This window comes from Salmo salar, chromosome 11 (genome assembly GCF_965601325.2).
Source record: "Salmo salar chromosome 11, fSalSal1, whole genome shotgun sequence".
NCBI lineage: Eukaryota > Metazoa > Chordata > Actinopteri > Salmoniformes > Salmonidae > Salmo > Salmo salar.
The window spans coordinates 124618311-124633840 of record NC_138301.1 but is presented as its reverse complement, the minus strand read 5'-3'; the positions used below and the strand labels follow the sequence as shown (position 1 = coordinate 124633840).

Below are 15530 nucleotides of genomic sequence, written 5' to 3'. Positions count from 1 at the left end.
TGGTTAGAGTGGAGGGGCGGCAGGTAGCCTAGTGGTTAGAGTGGAGGGGAGGCAGGTAGCCTAGTGGTTAGAGTGGAGGGGCGGCAGGTAGCCTAGTGGTTAGAGTGGAGGGGCGGCAGGTAGCCTAGTGGTTAGAGTGGAGGGGCGGCAGGTAGCCTAGTGGTTAGAGTGGAGGGGCGGCAGGTAGCCTAGTGGTTAGAGTGGAGGGGCGGCAGGTAGCCTAGTGGTTAGAGTGGAGGGGCGGCAGGTAGCCTAGTGGTTAGAGTGGAGGGGCGGCAGGTAGCCTAGTGGTTAGAGTGGAGGGGCGGCAGGTAGCCTAGTGGTTAGAGTGGAGGGGCGGCAGGTAGCCTAGTGGTTAGAGTGGAGGGGCGGCAGGTAGCCTAGTGGTTAGAGTGGAGGGGCGGCAGGTAGCCTAGTGGTTAGAGTGGAGGGGAGGCAGGTAGCCTAGTGGTTAGAGTGGAGGGGCGGCAGGTAGCCTAGTGGTTAGAGTGGAGGGGCGGCAGGTAGCCTAGTGGTTAGAGTGGAGGGGCGGCAGGTAGCCTAGTGGTTAGAGTGGAGGGGCGGCAGGTAGCCTAGTGGTTAGAGTGGAGGGGCGGCAGGTAGCCTAGTGGTTAGAGTGGAGGGGAGGCAGGTAGCCTAGTGGTTAGAGTGGAGGGGCGGCAGGTAGCCTAGTGGTTAGAGTGGAGGGGCGGCAGGTAGCCTAGTGGTTAGAGTGGAGGGGCGGCAGGTAGCCTAGTGGTTAGAGTGGAGGGGCGGCAGGTAGCCTAGTGGTTAGAGTGGAGGGGCGGCAGGTAGCCTAGTGGTTAGAGTGGAGGGGCGGCAGGTAGCCTAGTGGTTAGAGTGGAGGGGCGGCAGGTAGCCTAGTGGTTAGAGTGGAGGGGCGGCAGGTAGCCTAGTGGTTAGAGTGGAGGGGCGGCAGGTAGCCTAGTGGTTAGAGTGGAGGGGCGGCAGGTAGCCTAGTGGTTAGAGTGGAGGGGCGGCAGGTAGCCTAGTGGTTAGAGTGGAGGGGCGGCAGGTAGCCTAGTGGTTAGAGTGGAGGGGCGGCAGGTAGCCTAGTGGTTAGAGTGGAGGGGAGGCAGGTAGCCTAGTGGTTAGAGTGGAGGGGCGGCAGGTAGCCTAGTGGTTAGAGTGGAGGGGCGGCAGGTAGCCTAGTGGTTAGAGTGGAGGGGCGGCAGGTAGCCTAGTGGTTAGAGTGGAGGGGCGGCAGGTAGCCTAGTGGTTAGAGTGGAGGGGAGGCAGGTAGCCTAGTGGTTAGAGTGGAGGGGCGGCAGGTAGCCTAGTGGTTAGAGTGGAGGGGCGGCAGGTAGCCTAGTGGTTAGAGTGGAGGGGCGGCAGGTAGCCTAGTGGTTAGAGTGGAGGGGCGGCAGGTAGCCTAGTGGTTAGAGTGGAGGGGCGGCAGGTAGCCTAGTGGTTAGAGTGGAGGGGCGGCAGGTAGCCTAGTGGTTAGAGTGGAGGGGCGGCAGGTAGCCTAGTGGTTAGAGTGGAGGGGCGGCAGGTAGCCTAGTGGTTAGAGTGGAGGGGCGGCAGGTAGCCTAGTGGTTAGAGTGGAGGGGCGGCAGGTAGCCTAGTGGTTAGAGTGGAGGGGAGGCAGGTAGCCTAGTGGTTAGAGTGGAGGGGCGGCAGGTAGCCTAGTGGTTAGAGTGGAGGGGAGGCAGGTAGCCTAGTGGTTAGAGTGGAGGGGCGGCAGGTAGCCTAGTGGTTAGAGTGGAGGGGAGGCAGGTAGCCTAGTGGTTAGAGTGGAGGGGAGGCAGGTAGCCTAGTGGTTAGAGTGGAGGGGCGGCAGGTAGCCTAGTGGTTAGAGTGGAGGGGCGGCAGGTAGCCTAGTGGTTAGAGTGGAGGGGCGGCAGGTAGCCTAGTGGTTAGAGTGGAGGGGCGGCAGGTAGCCTAGTGGTTAGAGTGGAGGGGCGGCAGGTAGCCTAGTGGTTAGAGTGGAGGGGCGGCAGGTAGCCTAGTGGTTAGAGTGGAGGGACGGCAGGTAGCCTAGTGGTTAGAGTGGAGGGGCGGCAGGTAGCCTAGTGGTTAGAGTGGAGGGACGGCAGGTAGCCTAGTGGTTAGAGTGGAGGGGCGGCAGGTAGCCTAGTGGTTAGAGTGGAGGGGAGGCAGGTAGCCTAGTGGTTAGAGTGGAGGGGACGGCAGGTAGCCTAGTGGTTAGAGTGGAGGGGACGGCAGGTAGCCTAGTGGTTAGAGTGGAGGGGAGGCAGGTAGCCTAGTGGTTAGAGTGGAGGGACGGCAGGTAGCCTAGTGGTTAGAGTGGAGGGGCGGCAGGTAGCCTAGTGGTTAGAGTGGAGGGGAGGCAGGTAGCCTAGTGGTTAGAGTGGAGGGGCGGCAGGTAGCCTAGTGGTTAGAGTGGAGGGGCGGCAGGTAGCCTAGTGGTTAGAGTGGAGGGGCGGCAGGTAGCCTAGTGGTTAGAGTGGAGGGGCGGCAGGTAGCCTAGTGGTTAGAGTGGAGGGGAGGCAGGTAGCCTAGTGGTTAGAGTGGAGGGGCGGCAGGTAGCCTAGTGGTTAGAGTGGAGGGGCGGCAGGTAGCCTAGTGGTTAGAGTGGAGGGGCGGCAGGTAGCCTAGTGGTTAGAGTGGAGGGGGGGCAGGTAGCCTAGTGGTTAGAGTGGAGGGGCGGCAGGTAGCCTAGTGGTTAGAGTGGAGGGGCGGCAGGTAGCCTAGTGGTTAGAGTGGAGGGGCGGCAGGTAGCCTAGTGGTTAGAGTGGAGGGGCGGCAGGTAGCCTAGTGGTTAGAGTGGAGGGGCGGCAGGTAGCCTAGTGGTTAGAGTGGAGGGGCGGCAGGTAGCCTAGTGGTTAGAGTGGAGGGGCGGCAGGTAGCCTAGTGGTTAGAGTGGAGGGGCGGCAGGTAGCCTAGTGGTTAGAGTGGAGGGGCGGCAGGTAGCCTAGTGGTTAGAGTGGAGGGGCGGCAGGTAGCCTAGTGGTTAGAGTGGAGGGGCGGCAGGTAGCCTAGTGGTTAGAGTGGAGGGGCGGCAGGTAGCCTAGTGGTTAGAGTGGAGGGGCGGCAGGTAGCCTAGTGGTTAGAGTGGAGGGGCGGCAGGTAGCCTAGTGGTTAGAGTGGAGGGGCGGCAGGTAGCCTAGTGGTTAGAGTGGAGGGGCGGCAGGTAGCCTAGTGGTTAGAGTGGAGGGGCGGCAGGTAGCCTAGTGGTTAGAGTGGAGGGGCGGCAGGTAGCCTAGTGGTTAGAGTGGAGGGGCGGCAGGTAGCCTAGTGGTTAGAGTGGAGGGGGGGCAGGTAGCCTAGTGGTTAGAGTGGAGGGGTGGCAGGTAGCCTAGTGGTTAGAGTGGAGGGGCGGCAGGTAGCCTAGTGGTTAGAGTGTTGGACTAGTAACCGAAAGGTTGCAAGGTCAAATCCTCCGAGCTGACAAGGTAAAAATCTGTCGTTCTGCCCCCTGAACAAGGCAGTTAACCCACTGTTCCCCGGTAGGCCGTCATTGTAAATAAGAATTTGTTCTTAACTGACTTGCCTCGTTAAATAAAAGGTAAAATAAATCTAATAAATCCAATCTACTCATCACATTACGAATCGAAGGCTATCTTTTAGAAGTCTGCAAATGCGATGAAACATGGAATGCTTTATTATAAAAGGTGCATTTCTCTCCCTGGTGGCGCAGTGCCAACTGTGCCACCAGAGATTCTGGGTTCATGCCCAGGCTCTGTCGCAGCCGGCCGCGACCGGGAGACCCATGGGGCGGCGCACAATTGGCCCAGCGTCGTCTGGGTTAGAGGAGAGTTTGTCCAGCAGGGAAGTCCTTGTCCCATCGCTCTCTAGCGACTCCTGTGGCGAGCCGGGTGCAGTGCAAGCTGACACGGTCGCCAGGTGTATGGTGTTTCCTCCGACACATTGGTGCTTCTGGGTTAAGCATTGTGTCAAGAAGCAGTGTGGCTTGGTTGGGTTGTGTTACGGAGGACGCACGGCTCTCGACCATCGCCTCTCCCGACTCCGTACGGGAGTTGCAGTGATGAGACAAGACTGTAACTACCAATTGGAAACCAGGAAATTGGGGAGAAAAAAGGGTAAAAAAATATATATATTTTTTAAAGGTGCATTTTTTATGGTGAAAATTATCTTCGCATATGTCCCTACATTAATTCTATTGATGGGAGGACGGCTGTGATTCACTCCAGTTGAAGGAGGACGGCTGTGATTCACTCCAGTTGTTGAAGGAGGACGGCTGTGTATTCACTCCAGTTGAAGGAGGACGGCTGTGTATTCACTCCAGTTGTTGAAGGAGGACGGCTGTGTATTCACTCCAGTTGAAGGAGGACGGCTGTGTATTCACTCCAGTTGAAGGAGGACGGCTGTGGATTCACTCCAGTTGAAGGAGGACGGCTGTGGATTCACTCCAGTTGAAGGAGGACGGCTGTGGATTCACTCCAGTTGAAGGAGGACGGCTGTGGATTCACTCCAGTTAAAGGAGGACGGCTGTGGATTCACTCCAGTTAAAGGAGGACGGCTGTGTATTCACTCCAGTTGTTGAAGGAGGACGGCTGTGGATTCACTCCAGTAAGGAGGACGGCTGTGGATTCACTCCAGTTAAGGAGGACGGCTGTGGATTCACTCCAGTGAAGGAGGACGGCTGTGGATTCACTCCAGTAAAAGGAGGACGGCTGTGGATTCACTCCAGTTGAAGGAGGACGGCTGTGGATTCACTCCAGTTGAAGGAGGACGGCTGTGGATTCACTCCAGTTAAAGGAGGACGGCTGTGATTCACTCCAGTTGAAGGAGGACGGCTGTGGATTCACTCCAGTTAAAGGAGGACGGCTGTGGATTCACTCCAGTTGAAGGAGGACGGCTGTGGATTCACTCCAGTTGAAGGAGGACGGCTGTGGATTCACTCCAGTTAAGGAGGACGGCTGTGGATTCACTCCAGTTAAGGAGGACGGCTGTGGATTCACTCCAGTTGTTGAAAGGAGGACGGCTGTGGATTCACTCCAGTTGTTGAAAGGAGGACGGCTGTGGATTCACTCCAGTTGTTAAAGGAGGACGGCTGTGGATTCACTCCAGTTGAAAGGAGGACGGCTGTGGATTCACTCCAGTTGAAAGGAGGACGGCTGTGATTCACTCCAGTTGAAGGAGGACGGCTGTGGATTCACTCCAGTTGTTAAAGGAGGACGGCTGTGGATTCACTCCAGTTAAAGGAGGACGGCTGTGGATTCACTCCAGTTAAAGGAGGACGGCTGTGGATTCACTCCAGTTGAAAGGAGGACGGCTGTGGATTCACTCCAGTTGAAGGAGGACGGCTGTGGATTCACTCCAGTTGAAGGAGGACGGCTGTGGATTCACTCCAGTTGTTGAAGGAGGACGGCTGTGGATTCACTCCAGTTGAAGGAGGACGGCTGTGGATTCACTCCAGTTGAAGGAGGACGGCTGTGGATTCACTCCAGTTGAAGGAGGACGGCTGTGGATTCACTCCAGTTGTTGAAGGAGGACGGCTGTGTATTCACTCCAGTTGAAGGAGGACGGCTGTGGATTCACTCCAGTTAAAGGAGGACGGCTGTGGATTCACTCCAGTTGTTAAAGGAGGACGGCTGTGGATTCACTCCAGTTGTTAAAGGAGGACGGCTGTGGATTCACTCCAGTTGAAGGAGGACGGCTGTGGATTCACTCCAGTTGAAGGAGGACGGCTGTGGATTCACTCCAGTTGAAGGAGGACGGCTGTGGATTCACTCCAGTTGTTAAAGGAGGACGGCTGTGGATTCACTCCAGTTGTTAAAGGAGGACGGCTGTGGATTCACTCCAGTTAAAGGAGGACGGCTGTGGATTCACTCCAGTTGAAGGAGGACGGCTGTGGATTCACTCCAGTTGAAGGAGGACGGCTGTGGATTCACTCCAGTTGAAGGAGGACAGCTGTGGATTCACTCCAGTTAAAGGAGGACGGCTGTGGATTCACTCCAGTTGAAGGAGGACGGCTGTGGATTCACTCCAGTTAAAGGAGGACGGCTGTGGATTCACTCCAGTTGAAGGAGGACGGCTGTGGATTCACTCCAGTTGAAGGAGGACGGCTGTGGATTCACTCCAGTTGAAGGAGGACGGCTGTGGATTCACTCCAGTTAAAGGAGGACGGCTGTGGATTCACTCCAGTTAAAGGAGGACGGCTGTGGATTCACTCCAGTTGTTGTTGAGGAAAACTCGTTCAAGCAATCAGACTGAACTCATAAGGAATATGTTAATTTACAAATGACACAGTTTTGTTTATATATACTTCCTCTATACAGCGAGAGCTAAAGCCCATTCCTGGGGAGGTAAGCTAAGAAAAAAGATACGGGGTGATTGGTTCCACTTCCTTAGAAAACTATTACAAACGAGAACAGGTTCTAACCAGATCTCACAGCATGTACGCCTAAGATAGAGAGTGATAGGATCTTTAAAACACTAGGTTTTCAGTGGCCTATAGACAGTGAGCTGGTAATAATTCCCTGCTCTGTGCAGTACGTCAAGAGGATACGGAAAGACTATGGAAAATGACCCGTGTAATATTACCGTTCAACTCAAGAGACGAACGATCGCATTTTGCACCCACACTGTGACGCCTAATCCTATGACTATGTAGCCTTGTGACACTGTCCTGTACTGGACTCCCCTCCTGCCCCTCCTCCCCCTGTGTCGACTCCCATCCTCCCCCTCCTCCCCCTCAGTGTCGACTCCCATCCTCCCCCTCCTCCCCCTCAGTGTCGACTCCCATCTTCCCCCTCCTCCCCCTCAGTGTCGACTCCCATCCTCCCCCTCCTCACCCTCAGTGTCGACTCCCATCCTCCCCCTCCTCCCCCTCAGTGTCGACTCCCATCCTCCCCTCCGTGTCGACTCCCATCCTCCCCCTCCTCCCCCTCAGTGTCGACTCCCATCCTCCCCCTCCTCACCCTCAGTGTCGACTCCCATCCTCCCCATCCTCCCCCTCAGTGTCGACTCCCATCCTCACCCTCCTCCCCCTCAGTGTCGACTCCCATCCTCCCCCTCCTCACCCTCATTGTCGACTCCCATCCCCCCTCCTCCCCCTCAGTGTCGACTCCCATCCTCCCCCTCCTCACCCTCAGTGTCGACTCCCATTCTCCCATCCTCCCCCTCCTCACCCTCAGTGTCGACTCCCATCCTCCCATCCTCCCCCTCCTCACCCTCAGTGTCGACTCCCATCCTCCCCCTCCTCCCCCTCAGTGTCGACTCCCATTCTCCCATCCTCCCCCTCCTCACCCTCAGTGTCGACTCCCATCCTCCCCCTCCTCACCCTCAGTGTCGACTCCCATTCTCCCATCCTCCCCCTCCTCACCCTCAGTGTCGACTCCCATCCTCCCCCTCCTCCCCCTCAGTGTCGACTCCCATTCTCCCATCCTCCCATCCTCCCCCTCCTCACCCTCAGTGTCGACTCCCATCCTCCCCCTCCTCACCCTCAGTGTCGACTCCCATCCTCCCAGCGCGTCCGGCCATCTGTCTGTAGGTCAGGGGGTCGAGCAGACGACCATTAAAGGTCGGAGTTCGTATGATAACCCTGCGCGCAGGCAGGTTGACCCCCGATGACAAGGTTGAGGTCGCCGCCAACACTCTGACCACGCCCCCTCGGAACGCTCCCTCCAACACGTCTCGCTCATCAAACGTCAAACCTGCAGAGACGAGTGTTAACATCACATTAACATCACATTAACATCACATTAACATTACATTAACATTACAACTGTCTGTCTGTCTGCCTGTCTGCGTGTCTGTCTGTGTGTCTGTCTGTCTGTGTGTCTGTGTGTGTCTGTCTGTGTGTCTGTGTGTGTGTCTGTCTGTGTGTGTCTGTCTGTGTGTCTGTCTGCGTGTCTGTCTGTCTGCGTGTCTGTCTGTCTGCGTGTCTGTCTGTCTGTGTGCTGTCTGTCTGTGTGCTGTCTGTCTGTGTGCTGTCTGTCTGTGTGCTGTCTGTGTGTGTGTGTACCAGCGTGGTGGAAGGCCACCCCCCAGGGCACGGTGCGTTGCAGGACCGGGTCTAACCCAGCTGGGGTGCGTCTGAGCTGGGCTAACACATCCACTACTCCCCCCTGGTCCAACGCCACAGGCTGGAGCGCTGAGCCATTCTGCCCACCTGAGACGAGATAAATACATCTGTATCACATACAGTCCATAACTGAGCAGCCAATTATCTTCTCAATCATCTTCTCTAAAACGTTAAATCAACTTGCTAGACATTTCTAAAAGATGTACAGTTGGGGGAAAAAACTATTTGATCCCCTGCTGATTTTGTACGTTTGCCCACTGACAAAGAAATGATCGGTCTATAATTTTAATAGTAGGTTTATTTGAACAGTGAGAGACAGAATAACAACAACAATAAAATCCTGAAAAACGCATGTCGAAAATGTTATAAAATGATTTGCATTTTAATGAGGGAAATAAGTATTTGATCCCCTCTCACTGTATATCTTCTGATAATAATAATGAAGCAATGAAACAGGACTCTAAGGGTGTGTGTATATACAGAACCAAAGTCTGGACACACCGACTCATTCAAGGGTTTTACTTTATTTTCTACATTGTAGAATAATAGTGAAGACATCAAAACTATGAAATAACACATTATGGAATCATGTAGTAACCAAAGAAAAGTGTTAAACAAATGAAAATACATTTTATATTTGAGATTCTTCAAAGTAGCCACCCTTTGCCTTGACAGCTTTGAACACTCTTGGCATGTGTGTGTGTGTGTGTGTGTGTGTGTGTGTGTGTGTGTGTGTGTGTGTGTGTGTGTACCTGTGTGTCTGAGGTTGTAGAACGCTCTAGCAATACTGTCCGACAGTTTCTCGCACCAGCTCTTGGAAGGACAGAACAGGAGGACAGAGTGACCCTCACTCACTGTCTCATAACATAGAGACAGTATGTGGTCCTCATCGCCCTACACACACACACACACACACACACACACACACATGCACACACACACACACATGCACACACACACACACACACACACATTACATATTTAAAGGTCATCACACTGTGTCAATAACTCCTCTGATGTTTTGTGGAGCAGGCAGCTTCATTAAATATTACCCACAAAACACCAGTCTCAACGTCAACAGTGAAGAGGTGACTCCGGGATGCTGCCCTTCTAGGCAGAGTTCCTCTGTCCAGTGTCTGTGTTCTTTTGCCCATCTTAATCTTTTATTTTTATTGGCCAGTCTGAGATATGGCTTTTTCTCTGCAACTTTGACCAAGAAGGCCGGCATCCCGGAGTCGCCTCTTCACTGTTGACGTTGAGACTGGTGTATTGTGGGAACTATTTAATGAAGCTGCCAGTTGAGGACTTGTGAGGCGTCTGTTTCTCAAACTAGACACTCTAATGTACTTGTCCTCTTGCTCAGTTGTGCACCGGGGCCTCCCACTCCTCTTTCTATTCTGGTTAGAGCCAGTTTGCTCTGTTCTGTGAAGGGAGTAGTACACAGCGTTGTACGAGATCTTCAGTTTCTTGGCAATTTCTCGAATGGAATAGCCTTCATTTCTCAGAACAAGAATAGACTGACGAGTTTCAGAAGAAAGGTCTTTGTTTCTGGCCATTTTGAGCCTGTAATCGAACCCACAGATGCTGATGCTCCAGATACTCAACTAGTCTAAAGAAGGCCAGTTTTATTGCTTCTTTAATCAGAACAACAGTTTCCAGCTGTGCTAACATCAATTGCAAAAGGGTTTTCTAATGATCAATTAGCCTTTTAAAATGATAAACTTGGATTAGCTAACACAACGTGCCACTGGAACACAGGAGTGACGGTTGCTGATAATGGGCCTCTGTACACCTATGTAGATATTCTATTAAAAATCAGCCGTTTCCAGCTACAATAGTCATTTACAACATTAACAATGTCTACACTGTATTTCTGATCAATTTGATGTTATTTTAATGGACAAAAAATTGTACTTTTCTTTAAAAAACAAGGACATTTCTAAGTAACCCCAAACTTTTGTCTCTTTATATAAACGGTAATAGATATATAAAATAAAATAAATAAATATCACAACATCCTCTTTATCCTAGGAACAGCAATAAAGACCATAACAACAGCCCAGTAACTTGTTGTTCCCTGACTCCTACCTTAACAGTGATCAGGGGCTTGAAGGTTCGGACCAGAGAGAGGCTGGAGTCGTAGATGCTGTTCCCCACCTTGAGCCTCTGCTTCAGGGGGACGGGTCTGTAGTCTGTCTGGTAAAGCTCAGCATCCAGCCACCCAGCCAGCAGGGACAGGTTTGGGAGGGTGGCGCTCATACCCACGATTTGGACACCTTCTGATAAGGAGCTAGATAGAGAGAGAGATATAGAGATAGATAGAGAGTGAGATAGATAGAGAGAGAGATATAGAGATAGATAGAGAGAGATATAGAGAGAGATATAGAGATAGATAGAGAGAGATATATAGAGATATATAGATAGAGATAGATAGAGAGAGAGATAGAGAGAGAGAGATATAGAGATAGATAGAGAGAGAGATATAGAGATAGATAGAGAGAGAGAGATATAGAGATACAGTGCCTTGCGAAAGTATTCGGCCCCCTTGAACTTTTCGACCTTTTGCCACATTTCAGGCTTCAAACATAAAGATATAAAACTGTAATTGGCGCTACAAAGTATTAACTTAAAGGGGCTGAATAATTTTGCACGGCCAATTCTTCAGTTTTTTTATTTGTTAAAAAAGTTTGAAATATCCAATAAATTTCGTTCCACTTCATGATTGTGTCCCACTTGTTGTTGATTCTTCACAAAAAATTACAGTTTTATATCTTTATGTTTGAAGCCTGAAATGTGGCAAAAGGTCGAAAAGTTCAAGGGGGCCGAATACTTTCGCAAGGCACTGTACATAGAGAGAGAGAGATCAAGAACACATTATACTGAATGAACTACAGGACAAAATACAAAGCCTCCAACTCAAAAAGGCCTGTGGTGTTGATGGTATCCTATATGAAATGATAAAATATACAGACCACAAATTCCTATTGGCTATACTAAAACTCTTTAACATCATCCTCAGCTCTGGCATCTCCCCCAATATTTGGAACCAAGGACTGATCGCCCCAATCCACAAAAGTGGAGACAAATTTGACCCCAATATCTTCCATGGAATATGCGTCAACAGCAACCTTGGGGAAATCCTCTGCATTATCATTAACAGCAGCCTCGTACATTTCCTCAGTGAAAACAATGTACTGAGCAAATGTCAAATTGGCTTTTTACCAAATTACCGTACGATAGACCATGTATTCACCCTAATTAACAAACAAACCAAAACAAAGGCAAAGTCTTTTCATGTTTTGTTGATTTCAAAAACGCCTTTGACTCAATTTGGCCTGAGAGTCATGAGGGCCTGAGGGTCTGAGGGTCTGAGGGTCTGAGGGTCTGAGGGTCGTGAGGTGAAACAGGGATGCAGTTTAAGCCCCACCCTCTTCAACATATATATATCAACGAATTGGCGAGGGCACTAGAACAGTCTGCAGCACCCGGCCCTCACCCTACTAGAATCTGAAGTCAAATTTCTACTGTTTGCTGATGATCTGAAGTCTTCATTTTGGCAAATGTTTAAAAATTACTTTTTTTTGGCTGCTTCATTACAGGAGTTGCATATTCTGTTAAAATGAATTACCATAATGTAAATGTTCTGTTAATATGAATTACCATAATCTAAATGTTCTGTTAAAGTGAATTACCATAATCTAAACGTTCTGGTGAATTACCATAATCTAAACGTTCTGGTGAATTACCATAATCTAAATGTTCTGGTGAATTACCATAATCTGAATGTTCTGGTGAATTACCATAATCTGAATGTTCTGGTGAATTACCATAATCTGAATGTTCTGGTGAATTACCATAATCTGAATGTTCTGGTGAATTACCATAATCTGAATGTTCTGGTGAATTACCATAATCTAAATTACCGTACTTCTGGTTTCACCGTAGCATTTTGGAATGTATATTCAAACCGTTCAACGTGTTCGCTGCAAACAGAAGCCTTGTTGAACACACAGAGACCCCGCCCCCAGACGTACCCGTTGTTGGTGTTGTGTTTGAGGGCGATGTATCGGATCTTGGTGAGCAGTAGTTCCAGCAGGTATCCTCTACCGGAGTCTCCTACCATGTGAAGCTCATCCACAACTACCACACCTACACACAGCGGATTAGATTATTACACTACCACACCTACACACACAGCGGATTAGATTATTACACTACCACAGCGGATTAGATTATTACACTACCACACCTACACACACAGCGGATTAGATTATTACACTACCACACCTACACACACAGCGGATTAGATTATTACACTACCACACCTACACACACAGCGGATTAGATTATTACACTACCACACCTACACACACAGCGGATTAGATTATTACACTACACAGCAGATTAGATTATTACACTACACAGCAGATTAGATTATTACACTACCACACAGCGGATTAGATTATTACACTACACAGCAGATTAGATTATTACACTACCACACCTACACACACAGCGGATTAGATTATTACACACACAGCGGATTAGATTATTACACACAGTGGATTAGATTATTACACTACACACAGTGGATTAGATTATTACACTACACACAGCGGATTAGATTATTACACTACACACAGCGGATTAGATTATTACACTACACACAGCGGATTAGATTATTACACTACACACAGCAGATTAGATTATTACACTACACAGCAGATTAGATTATTACACTACCACAGTGGATTAGATTATTACACTACCACAGTGGATTAGATTATTACACTACCACACCTACACACTCAGCGGATTAGATTATTACACTACACACACCTACACACACAGCGGATTATATTATTACACTACCACACCTACACACACAGCGGATTAGATTATTACACACACAGCGGATTAGATTATTACACACACAGTGGATTAGATTATTACACTACCACAGCGGATTAGATTATTACACTACCACACCTACACACACAGTGGATTAGATTATTACACTACCACAGTGGATTAGATTATTACACTACACACACAGCGGATTAGATTATTACACTACACACACAGCGGATTAGATTATTACACTACCACACAGCGGATTAGATTATTACACTACCACACAGCGGATTAGATTATTACACTACCACACAGCGGATTAGATTATTACACTACCACACAGCGGATTAGATTATTACACTACCACACAGCGGATTAGATTATTACACTACCACAGTGGATTAGATTATTACACTACCACAGTGGATTAGATTATTACACTACCACAGTGGATTAGATTATTACACTACCACAGTGGATTAGATTATTACACTACCACAGTGGATTAGATTATTACACTACCACAGTGGATTAGATTATTACACTACCACAGTGGATTAGATTATTACACTACCACAGTGGATTAGATTATTACACTACCACAGTGGATTAGATTATTACACTACACACAGTGGATTAGATTATTACACTACCACACAGTGGATTAGATTATTACACTACCACACAGTGGATTAGATTATTACACTACCACACAGTGGATTAGATTATTACACTACACACAGTGGATTAGATTATTACACTACCACAGCAGATTAGATTATTACACTACCACAGCGGATTAGATTATTACACTACCACAGCGGATTAGATTATTACACTACCACAGCGGATTAGATTATTACACTACACACAGTGGATTAGATTATTACACTACACACAGTGGATTAGATTATTACACTACCACACAGTGGATTAGATTATTACACTACCACACAGTGGATTAGATTATTACACTACACACAGTGGATTAGATTATTACACTACCACAGTGGATTAGATTATTACCCTACCACAGTGGATTAGATTATTACACTACCACAGTGGTTTAGATTATTACACTACCACAGCAGATTAGATTATTACACTACCACAGCAGATTAGATTATTACACTACCACAGCGGATTAGATTATTACACTACCACAGTGGATTAGATTATTACACTACCACAGCAGATTAGATTATTACACTACCACAGTGGATTAGATTATTACACTACCACACAGTGGATTAGATTATTACACTACCACACAGTGGATTAGATTATTACACTACACACAGTGGATTAGATTATTACACTACCACAGTGGATTAGATTATTACCCTACCACAGTGGATTAGATTATTACACTACCACTGTGGATTAGATTATTACACTACCACAGTGGATTAGATTATTACACTACCACAGTGGTTTAGATTATTACACTACCACAGCAGATTAGATTATTACACTACCACAGTGGATTAGATTATTACACTACCACAGTGGATTAGATTATTACACTACCACAGCAGATTAGATTATTACACTACCACAGTGGATTAGATTATTACACTACCACAGTGGATTAGATTATTACACTACCACAGCAGATTAGATTATTACACTACACACAGTGGATTAGATTATTACACTACCACACAGCGGATTAGATTATTACACTACCCTAGCCAACATACTGTACATGTTTCAACATCAACACCTACCCAGTAGGTCCATGGAATCCTCCTCTATGAGTCTGTTAAGGAGGGAGTTGGCCTTCTCTATAGTACACACTGCTATATCCAGACTATTGAAACCTCCTGGAGCAGCCCGGCCTCCCATGTAGCCCTCCACACACACCCCCGCCTCGGAGAACACACTCTGGACAGGACACACACACACTGTCTCTGAGAACACACTCTGGAAACGAAACACACACTGAGAACTAGAGGTCGACCGATTAATCGGAATGGCCGATTAATTGGGGCCGATTTCAAGTTCATATAACAATCGGTAATCGGTATTTTTGGCCACCGATTTGCCTATTTTTTTTTTTTTTTAAGTTACATTTTTTTAGACCTTTATTTAACAAGGCAAGTCAGTTAAGAACACATTTTTATTTTCAATGACGGCCTAGGAACGGTGGGTTAACTGCCTCGTTCAGGGGCAGAACGACAGATTTTTACCTTGTCAGCTCGGGGGATTCGATCTCGCAACCTTACGGTTAACTAGTCCAACGCTCTAACCACCTGCTTTACATTGCACTCCACGAGGAGCCTGCCTGTTACGCGAATGCAGTAAGAAGCCAAGGTAAGTTGCTAGCTAGCATTAAACTTATCTTATAATAAACAATCAATCAATCATAATCACTAGTTAACTACACATGGTTGATGATATTACTAGTTTATCTAGCCTGTCCTGCTTTGCATATAATCGCTGCATTCGCGAAAAAGGACTGTCATTGCTCCAACGTGTACCCAACCATAAACATCAATGCCTTTCTTAAAATCAATACACAGAAGTATATATTTTTAAACCTGCATATTTATAGATTTTGCAGCTGTTGCAGCTGGCCTTCGCAGATTCTGCTGCGCCTGAATTTTCCGTTAATAGGCTACACCAGCGGTCGGAAACCTTTTCCATTTTAGAGTGCCAATTTATCTTACCATTTCTACCGATATTAAATCAAGATTTTATTTGTCACATGCGCCGA

General features: G+C 48.3%; 1 protein-coding gene across 1 annotated transcript in view; it reads right to left on the bottom strand.

The window, feature by feature from the left end:
• polq (polymerase (DNA directed), theta) overlaps nucleotides 1-15530 on the bottom strand; it is a 122044-nt gene that overhangs the window by 65456 nt on the left and 41058 nt on the right. Inside the window, exons 7-12 of the mRNA XM_082957597.1 lie at nucleotides 14542-14698; nucleotides 11992-12106; nucleotides 10046-10247; nucleotides 8710-8851; nucleotides 7898-8044; nucleotides 7374-7586 (exon numbers count right to left, since the gene is read on the bottom strand). Coding sequence (XP_082813723.1) covers nucleotides 7374-7586; nucleotides 7898-8044; nucleotides 8710-8851; nucleotides 10046-10247; nucleotides 11992-12106; nucleotides 14542-14698 — 976 coding nt within the window. The remainder of the gene's footprint in view (nucleotides 1-7373; nucleotides 7587-7897; nucleotides 8045-8709; nucleotides 8852-10045; nucleotides 10248-11991; nucleotides 12107-14541; nucleotides 14699-15530) is intronic.